This window comes from Microtus ochrogaster, chromosome 7 (genome assembly GCF_000317375.1).
Source record: "Microtus ochrogaster isolate Prairie Vole_2 chromosome 7, MicOch1.0, whole genome shotgun sequence".
In the NCBI taxonomy this organism is placed as follows: Eukaryota; Metazoa; Chordata; class Mammalia; order Rodentia; family Cricetidae; genus Microtus; species Microtus ochrogaster.
In genome coordinates, this window is record NC_022014.1 from 21793730 (window position 1) to 21809859 (window position 16130).

Consider the following 16130-nt stretch of genomic DNA (forward strand, 5'->3'; position numbering starts at 1 on the left):
TTTATTTATTTATTTATTTATTTATTTATTTATTATGTATACAATATTCTGTCTGTGTGTATGCCTGAAGGCCAGAAGAGGGCACCAACCCCATTACAGATGGTTGTGAGCCACCATGTGGTTGCTGGTAATTGAACTCAGGATCTTTGGAAGAGCAGGCAATGCTCTTAACCTCTGAGCCATCTCTCCAGCCCAACAATGACATCTTGGAATTTGCATGCAAATAAATGAAACTAGGAAAAAACCATCCTGAGTGAGGTAACCCAGACCCAGAAAGATGAGCATGGTATGTACTCACTATAAGTGGATATTAGCTGGAAAGCAAAGGATAACTAACCTATAGTACACAACCCCAGAGAAGCTAAGTAACAAGGAGAACCCTCAGAGAAACATATACAGATCCCCCTGGGAAAGGCAAATAGACAAGATCTCCTGAGAAAATTGGGAGCATGGGGTTGGAGGAAGAAGGGAGGGTGGAAGTGAAAGAGGAGAGAGGAGAACTTGAGGGAATAGGATGGTTGAGATGGGGGAAGGAAAGAGATAGAGAGCAAGGAAAGAGATGTCTTGATTGAGGGGGCCATTATGGGACTAGCAAGAAACCTGGCACTATAGAAATTCCCAGGAATCCACAAGAATGATCCCAGCTAAGACCCTAAGCAATAGAGGAGAGGGTGCCTGAACTGGCCTTGCCCTGTTGTCAGATTGATGACTATCTTAAATGCTACCATAGAACTTTCATCCAGCAACTGATGGAAGCAGAGGCAGAGATCCACAGCGGAGCACTGGGCTGAGCTCCCAAAGCCCAGTCAAAGAGTGGGAGGTATGAGAATATGAGCAAAGAGGTCAAGATCATGATGGGGACACCCACTAAAACAACTTACCTGAACTAATGGAAGCCCGCCAACTCCGGTGTGACAGCGAGGGAACCAGCATAGGACCAAATTAGGCCCTCTGAATGTGGGTAACAGTTGTATGACTGGGGCGGACTGTGGGGCCACTGACCTGGATTTATCCCCACTGCTTGTTCTGGCTTTTTGGAACCCATTCTCTTTGGAGGGATACTTGCTCAGCGTAGCTATAGTGGGGAGGGCCTTGGTCCTGCCTTAAAGCAATGTGCTAGACTTTGTTTACTCCCCATGGGCAGCCTTACCCTGGCGGGGGGAAGGGAGTGGATACTGGGATTGTTATGTGAAATGAGAAAAGACAGTTCTTTTAAAAAATTAATTAATTAAAAACTTTAAAATAAATAAAATTCTAACGAGAGTAACATTTACAATGCTTCTGGTACAATGTCTACTGAGTTTTATGCAAAATGAGATTTTACAGCCAAATCTTTCCTAAGAAAGTGAGAAATTAATCTCTAAGCCAACATTTATATGATAGTCACGACAGGAAAAATGTTGCCAATAACATCAGTTACTAAAGAAAAAGAACTACATTTTCCTTTTAAGTTATGGTATGCTAGCAGTAACAAATACCTTACAATTTTTATTTTTCCGTTTTTTATTTTAGCATACACTAATTGTACAAGACAATTGGTTTCATTATTATAGTTCATACATGTAAATAACTTTCTTTGATCATATTTGATTTGTCCCTGTCCCACACTCCTATTTGTTCCCTTCCTCTTCTCAAACACTCTTCCTTCTACTTTAATTAGTTTTATTTTTAAAATCCAGATTCCATACATATAGAACATGAGATAGTCTTTCTGCATCAAGCTTATTTGACTTAACATGAAGATTTCCAGTTCATGCATTTTGTTCAATAAGTGACATAATTTTATTCTTTATGGCTGAATAAAACTCACTTTAGTGGGTTAGCGTCTTTATAATAAGCATGTTTATTGTATCCATTGTATATGTCACAGAGAATGGCTCATCATTTGATTGACTTTAGAGGACGAAAACACGTAAATGGCTAGAACTTTGCTGAACAGAGGTTCCCTACGTGGCACAGGCTAGCCTCAGACCAGCTATTTAGCCAAGTATGACCCTGAACTTCTGACTATTCCACCTTTACTTCCTAAATGCTTCAATTGTTGATGCAGACTTATGCAGTGCCAGGGAATCAAACCCAGGATTTTGAGCATGCTAGGCAAGCACTCTATCAGCTGAGCTACATCTCCAGTGCCCAAACTAGCCTTCCATACCACTGAAAAACAATCAACCATCTGAAATCTTTCTGAGTTAGTAACTGGATTCTTAAAGCAGTTCCATTTATTCATTTTAAAAATAGCATTTATCTAGTTTTAAAAAGTAATTTTTTTAAATTTAAAAATTTTTAATTGTGTATGGGTTTTGTCTACATGTATGTCTGTGCATCATGTGAGTGGCTGGTGTGCTCAGAGGTCAGAATGGGAGTTGGATTCCTTAGAACTGGAGTTATAGATAGTTGTGAGCCATCATGTGGGTTCTGTGAATTGAACCTGGATCCTCTGCAAGAGTAGTCAGTGCTCTTAACTACCAAGTCTTCTCTCATGCCCATATCTAGATTTTTTTTAAAATTATTTGTTGGTGTTTGGGTGTGTGCATGTGAACCACGTATGTGTAGGTGCCCACAGAGGATAGTAAAAGGCCTTAGATGCCCTGGTAGTTGTGAGCTGCCCCATGGGTGGTAGAAATTGAACTTGGGTCCTCTGGAAGAACAACAAGCACTCTTAACTGCTGAGTCATCTCTCCAGCCCTGTTTGTTTCCTTTTGAGACAGAGGCTAAGTAGCCTAGGCTGGACTCATACCCATTATCTTGTTTCAGACTCTTGAGTACTGAGATTTACAGGTAGGAGTCACTACACAAAACAGCAGTTCATTTTTTTAAGTATCATTGGAGCATCTTGTAAAACCAGGACAAACTAATTCAGCAAGACTCATGAAGACTTAGAAAAAAGAGATAACTACATAAATGACATACGATGAAATAAACAAACATACCTTCTGGGCTGCGACCGGCATTCCTCCTCCCCACTGTCGGCCTCCTGTATAAACAGAAATTACAAAAAATTAAAATGGTCTCATAACTAATGATATTTAACTAATTTTTAAATGCAGAGATAATGTTATTCATGTTGATATGCATCTAAATTAATTTTCTTCACAAAAGATGATTTGTACTAAATGAAGAGACTATCTGATAACATTAAAATTTATTTTGGGAAGAAGTATCAGTAACAGTTTATAAACAAATTTTACTGTAAACAAAGTGCTACTCATTAAAATAATTACCTCTGAACACCAACCAAATATGTTCTGTATTGTTATGTTACTTTAAAATAAGCACTCATCATATTACCACCAATAAACATTATAAAAATGACCTAATGATTTTGATCCACAAAGAACGATCTAAACAATGAGCAAACCTTCCAAGTACTTATGGAAAACCGCCAGTGCCATCAACACAATGGCTACTCAATTACTGAGCACTTACAATGTTCTAGGCACTATGTATGACACATTAAATATATTATCTTTTTGTTGTTGTTATTTTGATTTGGTTTTAATTTTTGAGACAGGGTTTATCTGTGTAGCCCTGGCTGTCCTTGAACTCACTCTTAGACCAGGCTGGCCTCGAACTCACAGAGATCTGCCTGCCTTTGCCTCCTGAGTGCTGGGATTAAGGTGTGTACCACCATACCTAGCCTTACTGACTTCTTAACAAGGATGGAGAACACTAAGGAATCAAAGCCTTCTATAAAAGAGATATAGCAGTGCTGACTCACATATGAACTCACAGAGTGTGTGGCAGCATGCGCAGGGCCTGCTGGGATCTACACCAGATGGGATCCTAGAGCTGAACAGAGAAGCAGACACATGACTCCATCCCTAACCCAGAAACTATCTTCAATTGATAGCCACTTGGAAATAAAAAAAATTAATTTTCTCTAAGAGAGTCTCTCTGGGAAAGCAAACCACTCTTACTGGTAGTAGACCCCAACAGTAAATGATCAACACAAAACAAACCCAACGGCATCTTTCTCTGTCTTGTAATGTTAAATCACGGCTCTCTCTCTCTCTCTCTCTCTCTCTCTCTCTCTCTCTCTCTCTCTCTCTCTCTCTGTATGTGTGTGTGTGTGTGTGTGTGAGCTCCCTATTTTAAGTATCTAAGGAATTCCTGTGCGTGTGTATGTGTGTCTCTTCATCTATACGCATTTCTTATGCTTTTTCTTTGGTTCTTTTTCTTGTTTGGTTGTTTTGTCATATTCCGATTTGTTTGTTTTTGATGTATTTTATCTTATTATTATTCCATAGATGCTTGTTTTCTAATAAGAGACAGAAGGAGGATGTGGATATAAATGGGTGGGGTGGAGAGAAACTGGGAGGAATGGGGGAGAGGAAACTGTAATCAGAAAATATTGTATGAAAAAAAATCTATTTTCAATAAAAGTAAAAACTCAAAGGATTGATAGGAGTATATTAATCATGGGTTAGAACATGTGACAAGATAAATAAATATAATTAGACACATGGAATTAGGACTGGTGAGATGGGTTAGTAGGTAAAGTGCCTGACAGCATGAGATGGTAGAAGGAGAGAACTGATGCCAGCATTGTCGCTTCTTTTCCAAATGTGTGCTATGGCACGCATTCATAAGCACACACATACAAACAATAAATACACTGCATAATAGTAAAACTGTAGTATTCTTAGTGGTATATAACATAATTGGATCTTAACTTATGAAAATTTAATAACTGTTTTATCTTAAGAAAACAAAATTCACAAAAAGAAAATAAGTTGCCCAAGGAAACTCATAGGGTGATGTTACAATTAAAACCACAAGAATATTCCCTTCTGCCTGACTGGAAACTGTCACTTACCTATGCCTGGCCTACATTAGGAATTAGTTATTGTAGTGGCATTTCATTTGTATTTTAATAAATAAAGCTTGCCTGAAGATCAGAGAGTAAAATAGCCCAACTGGTCAGCCTTATAGACCAGGCAGCAGTGGTAACACACACCTTTAATCCCAGTAGCTACACTAGTTGCCACAGAAACCAGGCGGTGAATGCCTTTAATCCCAGTGGTACATGCCTTTAATTCCAGCCCTAGAGAGGAATATAAAACAGAAGGAGACAGCTCTCAGACAGTCCCATTTTGAGACTCCTAAAGGCAGGATCACCATTTCAGACTGAGGTAAAGGTAAGACCCCATGACTGGCTGTTTTGCTTTTCAGTCTTCAGGTGGAACCCCAATATCTGTTTTTTTGTTTTGTTTCGTCTTTGCTTTTTCGAGACAGGGTTTCTCTGTGGTTTTGGAGCCTGTTCTGGAACTAGCTCTTGTAGACCAGGCTGGCCTCGAACTCACAAAGATCCATCCGCCTGTCTCTGCCTCCCAAGTTCTGGGATTAAAGGCGTGTGCCACCATCACCTGGCCGAACCCCAATATCTGTCTCTGAGTTTTTATTAATCGTGCATCAAGTTATATTACTATAATATACAGATATTCAGAGAGGCAAAGATATTGATGATGAAAAAGTGAGAAAAGATAATAGAATTAATGATGCTATGAAGATTTTTTTCTTTACATTTGCTTCTTGATTTTAGTATTTGTTCTGTCATCACTTTTGCCTGGCTTGTGAAACACAGAAGCAGTAAGAAAAAGTAATCTTTTTCCTTTCTTCTTCTTCTTCTTCTTCTTCTTCTTCTTCTTCTTCTTCTTCTTCTTCTTCTTCTTCTTCCTCTTCCTCTTCCTCTTCTTCTTCTTTTCTTTTTTTTTTAAAACAGGGTTTCTCTGTATGTAGCTTTGACTGTACTGTAATTCACTCTGTAGACAGGCTGGCCTCGTACTCACAGAGATCCACCTACCTCTACCTCTGCTTCCTGAGTGCTGGGATTAAAGGTGTGCCCCACCACCACCTGGAGAGAAAAATAATCTTAACTGATGTGTACACTGTTTGCCACACTGTTTGCACCCATACTTTGTAGTTTATGCAGTTGTTCCCATTAACCTCTTCATCATCCCACCCTCATTCCTGGGTATCCATGGCCAATTCTCTCTCTCTCTTTTTAACTTTTATTCTTCTCTCATACATTACATGCCACATTTCCTCTCTCTCCACTCCTCCCAGTCCCTCCCCCATCTCCCCTCTTCCCCAGATCAACTTCCCCTCTGTTCCCCCCCCCCCCAAAAAAAAGAGAGCAGGTCTCCCAGGGATATTCACTGAACGTGGCCTAACAAGATAGAATAAGACTGGGCACAAGCCCATGGCTGTATGTGGCAATCCAGTAGGAGGAAAAGGGTTCCAAGTTAGGGAAAAGAGTCAGAGATCCTCCCCCACTCCCACTGTTAGGAGTCCCCCAAGAACACTAAGCTACATAGCCATAAGGTATATGCAGAGGACCTAGCTCAGACATAGACAGGGTCTGTGTTTGTAGCTTCAGTTTCTGTGAGTCCCTATGAGCCCTGATTAGTTGATTCTGCTCCATGGCCAACTCTTAACTTTTATTCCTTTGTTATTCTTAATATTAATTTTCATTTAATCATTGCCATTGTTTCTGCTAAAGAAAAAACACTGCAGAGATTTTATTCCTAGAAGGGAGGATACAGGGAGTCCTAGTGCAGTAACCATTGCTGTAGAATAGGCTTTAGGGTCAGAAGATACTATCTTTAGGAACTTAGAAAGAAAGGTGTTAAAATGGAAAAAAACTGAATGGGAAAATACACAGAACCTGGAAATCTTACAAAAATGAAAATGAAGGATCTGGTGTGATACACGCACCCTTTATCCCAGTGCTCAGGAGGCAGAGGCAGCTAGGTCTTCAGACCTTGCTAGCTGGTCTAGCAAACCAGTAAGCTTCAGGTTCAACAGGAACCCAATCTCAAAAGAAAGTGGAAAAGTGATAAAAGAGGATTCCTACATCAAACTCTGCCCACCACACACACAAAGATACATGGACCTGAATGTAAATGTGTATGAGCACACACACACAATGTGCCCAAAGAATTTAATAAATAGAAAAGATTTCTTGGGATATAATTTAATAAATACTACTTCATTATTAGTAGCACTACTTAGATATCTCTTAAATTTTGATGTATTCCTTTCATTTTTATTAAAATACTTTAACATATTTAAGTAATGAAGTAAAGTAGTAAAATGAACAGTATTTTACTTAAAACCTAAAATAGTATCCAATATCTTGTATCCTTATTTATTTCTGATTTGTCTTACTTCATGATGCAACTATTCTGCTAATACTTATAATATTCTTTTTTTCCATTCAATTTTATTGTAAGAACATTTCAAATACATAGAAAAGTTGAAATGTCATATAGTAAACCTGTATATCCACAATTTAGATTTTATCATTAACATTTTTCTCTACTTGTTTCATCATCTATCCATTCATTCTGCCCATCCATCAACCCATTCTTTTTCTTCTCACTCTATAGTTCAGGGTGGCCTAGAAGTCACAGAACTCCTCTTACTTCAGCCAATCTCAGTGCTGAGGTCACAGGTGTGAGTCAGCACATCCAACCATCGGGTAATCAGTCTTGAAGGTAAGCTCCTTTTTCCATTAAGCCATCTTATTGGTTCATGCCTATATTCTTAATGGATCATTTACTTTGACTGTTAAATGGTTTCAAATTTTATTACAATGTATATATTATTTCCAATAAATATTTGTCTGATTTTTAAGAATGTGGAGATCAGGCTTAAGGCCTAGGACATCCTAGGCACTTGTTCTTTAAAAACAAAACATCATTTTCACTAGATTCATATATATATTGCTTATTACATATAGCTTCACCTCATGTATTTTTACTGAGGAATTTATAGATTTTATTTGTATAATTATGTAAGTTTTTTTTTTTTAAAGGTCAAGCACCATGCCTAATCTCATCTGTTTAGCACAATGCCCTATGTACAGATGGGACTGGAGTGGCTAACCGGTTAAATTTGTTACAGATGAACACTTGAAACCAACTGGCTATGCATTTTCAGCAAATAAAAACTATGTGTTAGTAACATTTTAGGTTTAACAAGATACAAGAATTTTGTTGTTGCTGTTGGTTTTTTTCAAGAGGTGACCTGTGCCTTAAGGTCTGGAAGTAATACTTAGGTTTTCCTTTTGGTTAAGCTGACAATTCACTTGTTTTCATTGTGTATTCATTCATTAAATATCAACTAACTACTTAGAGTCTTATGTTCTAGCCAATAAACAAATTTGGTCCTTATCCCTGGATAGTTCACATTGTAACTCAGGGAGAAGGTTCCATTAAAAATGTAAATTGCCTCACTTGGGATAGAGCAGTTGTCTTGTGTGTGTGTGCGTGCACACACAGGATATATATGCACAGAGGAAGAAATAACCAGGATTGGAAAATTCTTTACTTAAGTTAACTTTTCGGTTGGGCTTGAACTAGTGGGCTGTTGTTAAGTGGTAAGAGCTAATTTACTTCAGGCAGAGGCACAAAGAAGAAAAAAAGAAAAACAATTTAGTAAGTTTTGGGAACACTGAGTAGCTTTGGATTTCTGAGACAAAGGCAGATATTAGAGGTTAAGGCTATCAAGCAGTATTGCTGCTATGGGTCTATAATGCTAGGTATCCTAACATGGCATTCTATAGCCAAGAAACTGGATTATACATTAACTCAATGTGACAGAGATTATCAGTTGTCTCTGCTCTTGGCTATAAACTAATAGTGTGTGTGTGGGGCGGATGTCTTTCTGAAAGGAAATGTGCACTTTGGAACTGACGATAGTGCTGTGCCTCTGGTCTGTGAAAGCAGGAGGGTGTAAAAGCACTGAGAAAGCTGTGCTTGATGTCGCCACGGTTAGATTTAAAGATTTCTAAGACGGGTGAAATGCATCTGTGTGTAGGGGGCGGGGCTGGGGGCGTTTCAGAAAGGATTAATATGTGGGAAGGTGAGCAAGTGGGAGGGGGCAGAGATTCACTCTTAATGGGGGGGGGGCAACACCTTCCAAATAGCAACTCAATAAAGGAAGCTAGAGGGCAGCAGCAAGCAATGGCCTGCAGCTCCTTTCTATTTGCTGCCATCTACTGACAACAAACTCTACCTTCTCCAGTCGTTCAGTATGGACTCAATATGGCTCTCCAGGGAGCTTCCAGGCTTTCAGCACTGGATTTCTCATTTGTTTCGAGAGCCTGGTCTTGTACTACTCCAGAATATGTCCATGCACATGCTTGTGTGTGTGTGTATGTGTGTGTTAATTTTGTTGGTTCTATATCTCTAATAAACTCTCCTAATACAACTACTATTTATAGCATTTGACTTACTTGTTAGAGGAGGCTTAGACTATTCCTAAAAGCAAAGAAAATGGGGATAAAACCAGTGTTGTGGGTTATTACTTGCTTTGTAAGAAATGAATTCAAGGAATACTTAGCTAGATGTTGTACAGCACATGGGCACAAATGATGGCCTAAGCAGCGTTACTCTCATGACTGTTGTCTTAACCTGGATGGCTATAAAGTTGGGATCCACTGCAGATGTCCACTGCAGTGCCTAATGTGATTTCTAACGTGGCTTGGGCCTCCTCTAGGAGAGTAGTTTCAGGGTTGGCTTCTTGCATAGCAGCTCAAGGCTCTAAAAGGCTAGGCTTGGAGCTAGCAATAGTGTCGCTTATGTCACACTTTCTTGATGCAGTAAAGGACAGCCTGGAGGGGAGAGGAAGCAGCAAGAATCCACAGTCATCGCTAAGCACCTCCACCAATTCTGGTGACTAGCTAGTTGAACATGTAAGCAAAGGAACAGGACAGAAAACAAGGAAAGAATGTATGATGCTGGTTGGAATCAGGAGCCAAAACATAAATTCAACTTAATCATACTTTATAGAAACATAACAATCAGTAAAGTAATAATAAGTTAGATGAAGTATGCAACAACTGCAACTGAAATCAAAATCATATCATACTCTTATTATGACAGGGTTGAAAGAAAACCTAAATAAAACTTTCTTGCCTATCATTTGAAGCAAAAGGAAATTTCTGTGAAAATCCACCATTTAAGGTTTTTTTTTGTGTTTTAGATTATGTTTATGGTGCATATGAGTGTGAAGGCTAAAAGGTGTTAATCCTTGGGAGTGGAGGTAGCAGGTGGCTGTCAATTGCCTGATGTGGGAGATGAGGACGGAACTCGGAACTCGGGTCTTCTGTAAAAGCAGCACTTGTTCTTAACTGCTGAAATCTGTGTAGCCTAAGTATTTCCCTTAAACTATTATAAAATAGATACTGGCACACTGATGCAAGCCTATAATCCCAGTACCTGGGAGGCAGAGGCAAGAGGATGCTAATTCTAGGCTAGCCTGAGCTACATAGTTAGAAGCTGTCTAAAAGAGGCAAGTGGGAAGGAGGCTGGGGATATACCAATGGTAGAATGCTTGCCTAGCATGTCTAACACTGATACTGTAAAACCAAAGCAACCAAATGAGCTGCTTCCTCAGAGACAAGAAAGCTTGATTTAAATTTTGATAAAACAAATAAAATTCTGAAAAATAAAATGTCCTCAGTCAAGAACTTTTGAAGAAACATAGTCCAGTCAAACTCAGAGGAAAACCCTGAGTTTCTGCGTGGAGTTGTCACTGGATGTATCTATAATCCTTATTCTACTTAAAGATTACTTACTGTATATAGCTTAATTTATCCACTTATGGTTCTTACTGTGCACTTGTAATATTGTCTTTTCTATTATTAGAGATTCAGTTTCTTGAATTTATTTTTTAATTTTTAAAAATTGATTATTATGGGGGCGCATATGTGTATCACAACTTGGGTATGAGGACAACTTTGTGGGTCAATTATTTCCTTTCACATTTATGAGTGTTGCTAAAATTCCTTACCCAAATATAAAAACATATAAAAAAATCTACCCCATCCTCCTACAGTCCCAACAACAACCTGAGGCATGACTCTTATTAAAGTTCATTGTGCAAAATCAATAGTTTATTAACTTCACGTACAGAGCAATGGATGAGAGATTATGAGATTATGGTAACCTTAAAGTAGCCACCCTGGAAGGTCTGTACTCAGCACGAATGATGATTCCCTCATGGCTCTGTAGATAGAGACCCCTCCCCTGTTCCTTCTCCGCCTGACTTTTCCTGAGACCTACGTACATTTAGGGCAGAATCGGATACAACTAGTTGGGAGGGGTGGCTGAGTACTCGTGTGAGGATTCCATGATCCTCCATGCTCCTCCTGTGAGAGAATCCAGCGGTCAACAAGCACTGCTGAGATCTATGTGAGCAGGTCCAACAGGACACCTGAAGATGCATGGCAAAAAGTGTGGCTCAGAGATAGTCCTGTGCAGCACTGTGGCTCCCGCAGGTCTAACCCAGATGGTCAGGCTTGTGCAGCAAATGCTCTAACCCGATGAGCCATTTCCACAGCTGAATTTCTTGGTTTTAAACAGACCTTGAAAGAACAATATTCAACTTCATATGAAAAAAAACAAGGATAGCTAAAACAATCCTGTACAATAAAGAACTTCTGGAGGTAACACTATCCTTGATTTTAAGCTGTACTACAAAGCTATAGTAATAAAAACTGCGTTGTATTGCCATAAAAGCAGATAGGTTAATCAAAGGAACTAAATCAAAGACCCAGCTGTAAATCCACACACCCATGGATACCTGATATTTGATAAAGAAGCCAGAAATATACAATGGAAAAAAATAAAGTATCTTCAACAAATGGTGTTGGTTTAACTGGATGCTGGCATGTACAAGAATGCAAATAGATCCTATCTATTACCCTTCACAAAACTCAAGTCCAAGTAAGTCAAAGAACTCAACATAAAATCAGATACTGAACCTGACAGAAGAGAAAGTGGGGGAATAGCCTTGAATGAATCGGCATAGGAGACAACTTCCTGAATAGAACACCAATAGCACGGGCTCTAAGATTGACAATAAAATGGGACCTCATGAAACGGAAAGCTTGGCAAAGGATACCATCAAGAAGACAAAATGGCAGCCTATATAATGGGAAAAATTTTCACCAATTCCACTTCTAACAGAGGACTAATATCCAAAATATATAAAGATCTTAAGAAACTAGACCGAAAAAGGCTAATCAATCCAATTAAAAAATGGGGTACAGAGCTAAACAGAGAATTCTTAACAGAGGAATCTCAAATGGCCGAGAAACACTTGAAGAAATGTTCAACATCCTTAGCCATCAAGGAAATGCAAATCAAAATGATTCTGAGACTTCATCTTACACCTGTTAGGATAGCTAAGATTAAAAACACAATGACCGCTCATGCTGGCAAGGGTGTGGAGTAAAGGAAACACTCCTTCATTGCTGGTGAAAGTGCAAACTTGTATAGCCATTGTGGAAATCAATATGGTGGTTTCTCAGAAAACTGGGAACCAGTCTACCTCAAGACCCAGCTACACCATTCCTGGGCATATACCAAAAGGAAGTGCAAATCTATCACAAGGACACTTGCTCACCTATGTTCTTAGAAGCTTTATTTGTAATAGCCAAAAACTGAAAACAACCTAGAGGTCCCTCAACTGGAGAATGAATAAAGAAAATGAGGTACATTTACACATTGGAGTGTTATTCAGCTGCTAAAAAAGTAACAACATTGAAATTTGCAGGCAATTGGATGGAACTTGAAAAAATACTGAGGGAACTCAGACCTAGAAAGATAAACACGGTATGTATTCACTTATAAGTGGTATTAGCTGTAAATGATCATCATGCTACAATCCATAGACCCAGAGAGGCTAACTAACAAGGGAAACAGAGGAAGAGGGGATCTGGTGGGGAAGGGATGTTGAAAGAGAGAGCCTGGGAGGACAGAAGGGAGGGAAACTGAAGTTAGGATGTAACATATGAGAGAAGAATGAATGAATGAATAAATAAAGAAAATGCAACACATTAGCCGGGCGGTGGTGGCGCACGTCTTTAATCCCAGCACTCGGGAGCCAGGGGCAGGCAGATCTCTGTGAGTTCGATGACAGCCTGGTCTAAAGAGTAAGTTCTAGGACAGCCAGAGCTATACCAAGAAACTTGTATCAATAAAACAAAACAAAACAAAACAAAACAAAAGATACTAGAGGAAGTAAATATAGTGCAGCACATTATAACCACAAAAGGGTAAACTGAATAAACCTTTGACTCATTTCCATATATTATGTACTTTATTTCTATTAAATTACTAGTCATATACTTGGCTTATTCATCCATGAGCAGTGTTCAAATAAGGGCAGAGAGCACACAGTCGAGTTTATAAGATAGAAGTCTGCTTTTGCGCCAATATCTGATTCTCTAAAATTGAAAGTTCTTTCATGACTCATTTGAACCACCCTGGAACCAAAGCTTTGTAAGTCTGATCAGAACCTCATTTTTCAGATGATGAAACTGTCTCACAGGAGATACTTTGTTCAAAGTAATGGAAGAGTGAGCATCAGAGTTAGTTTTCTGTCTGGGATGCTCCAGGTACTTTGAGGGTTAGTCTAAGACTATCCAGATTCTGCTTCTTTTCACTGAAGTGAAATTCTAGATGCCATTCCTTGAATACTCCACACTTGGTCCATTTTCTTTATTGTAGCCCAAGCTCTTAGTATGGTTATACAATTTATTTTTTAGCCAGGACACACTGGTACAGATGAATTAATTGTTAAAATGCTGAAATATTTGTGTTTGATGAATGGTAGCCTCTCTGAATGTTCAAAACCAAACAGGCAGGTTAATGCCTGGGACTTCCAGATCCTGTTCCTGCCTAGTCAAAATGGTTGACTGTGTCATATTTAAGTTAAATATTTTGAATATCTTTTCTTGCACCAATAGCCACATTTTTTTTGCTCTCTAAACTTTGTTTACAATTTTGTTTTTGGTGTGTGATAGCCCAGGGCTCACACATGCTAAGCACATGCCCTATCATTGAACTAACTTCTCATCTGTTCTCTAAACTTTGATTTAAAACTTAAGTCTGATTTTTTTAAAAAATATTAATTTATTTATTATGTATCCAATATTCTTTCTACGTGTATGCCTGCAGGCCAGAAGAGGGTACCAGACCCCATTACAGATGGTTGTGAGCCACCATGTGGTTGCTGGGAATCAAACTCAGGACCTTTGGAAGAGCAGGCAATGCTCTTAACCGCTGAGCCATCTCTCCAGCCTCTTAAGTCTGATTTTTATTAATAAATTTATTTATTTGTTTAATATCCTGGTTGCAGTTTCCATTCCTTCCTCTTCTCCTGGTCCCTTCCCCACTTCCTCATTTGTTCCCATCTCCTAATGTACTCCTCCTCCATTTCTGTTTAGGAAAGGGCAGGACTCCCAACAAAACATGGCCTATCAAGTTGCAGTAAGAATAAGCACCTCCCCATGTATTAGGGCTGGGCAAGGTGACCCAGCAGAAGGAGTAGGGTCCATTCACCCCTGGGCCAGTGCCTGCATATTCCTGCTGTCTCTATCTTTACCTGTAGTTAGTTCTCTGCCTACTAGCTGCACTCCAACTGCTGAATCTGATTATGGTTTGAATGCTGTTAGTCCTTTGCTACACAATTTATCATGTCTTCATAAGGATTTAAATTATAAAAGGAACTGAAAACAGAAGTTTCTTTTACTATTAAGTATGCTAATTTTTATGGATCTGAAGAATTAGATTAGGATTAAGCAAAATTATAAATTGAAAGATATCTAAAAGAAGAGGAGCACAAACACAGAGATGCAACAAAGGATGTGGCTTTCTTAAAATCAATCATTCCCAAACTGACAGCATGACTGTTTCAAACTTTCTAAAGAGTTTTTAAATTAGATAGTAAACAAACACAGTTAATAGCTCTGGCCAGAAATAAATTAAAATATTAAGATAGAGACATTTTGCTATGATAGTTTTTTACTAGTGGGAAATAAATTGTTATCACATTATTCATACTTAAACTATTCTCCACTCACTATACAGCAGAGGATGGAAGACCTTTAACTTCTGACCCTTTTGCCTCTACTTCTAGAATGCTGAGATCACAGGTGAGCTATTATGCCTGATTTTAAGAAGTACTAGGAACCAAACCCTTGACTTAGTGCAGGCTAGACAATCACTACCAACTAAGCTACTCCCTCAGACCATTTGTTGATCTTTAAATAGAAAATAATATATTTATTGAGAGCTGCTGAAGTCTACAGGGGACACAGAAGAATGTGAGACAACGCCATATTCACAAAGTTTATCTGCCTGAAGAGGTATAGTTATAATATTTGAAAAATTAATCCAACATTTTAGTTAAATGTTTTATTAATGGTTAATTTATTATTATTATTATTATTATTATTATTATTATTAGCATGTACATGTGTCTGCATGCGCTCACATATGACACGTAGTGGAGGTCAGAAAACAATTCTGTGGAATTGGTTCTCTCTAGCTACCTCTCCCTAGATGCTGGGGAATCAAAGCCATCTCACAAGCCCTGATCCAAAAACCTTTTTTTTATTTTAAGACAAGAAGTCACTATGTGAGACTATAATTCTGTATAGACCTTGAATTCCTAAAGATCTACCTGCCTCTTCCTCCTGACTGCTGAGATTAAAGGTGTGCGCCACCACGCCAGGCTGATTCCAACTTTTACGTGTAAATGTGTGGTAAAAGAAGGATAAGTCACAGGAATTCAGAAGAGCTGGCACTGTGGGAATGCTGTTCACAAGACAAGTGGGCTTTAAACCCAGTTGTAAAGGTTTTGAAGAGATGCAGAGACTAGCACAAGAAAAAGGAAGGAATAACAGAAAAAATAGAAAGAAAATAGAAAGAATAGCAGGGTGGTAATGAGCTGACTAATGAGTTGAAACCAGAGCTTGCTTTGAGGTAGGTTCCAAATGATAAATTTCAGGGACCTTGACTCTAAAGATGATCCACAGATGGGGAACCCTGAGAGGTATTTATCATCATTTTGAAAAATTGAGTAAAATCATAAATATATTGACTCAATAGCAATAAATCTATTAAGGAAAACATTTTCCACCCAGAACCAGAGGACACTGGTGTCCAGTAGGGGGCAGACAAGACAAAGCTTACACTGCAGCTACACTGAAGAAAGCAACGTGTTAACAGAAAATGTTTTTATCCCATGCTTTTTCAGATTCAGGCCAGCTGGCCTTGGTGAATTCCCGAACGAACACCCCCATTGTCTCAGAGTGTGGGTGTACCCCTCGC

General features: G+C 38.8%; 1 protein-coding gene across 2 annotated transcripts in view; it reads right to left on the reverse strand.

Annotated features, from left to right (window-relative positions):
• Window positions 1–16130, reverse strand: part of Ssh2 (slingshot protein phosphatase 2) — a 243541-nt gene that overhangs the window by 141658 nt on the left and 85753 nt on the right. For both annotated transcript variants that reach the window (XM_005349503.3, XM_026780288.1), the window contains one exon: window positions 2931–2974. In XM_005349503.3, coding sequence (XP_005349560.1) covers window positions 2931–2974 — 44 coding nt within the window. The remainder of the gene's footprint in view (window positions 1–2930; window positions 2975–16130) is intronic.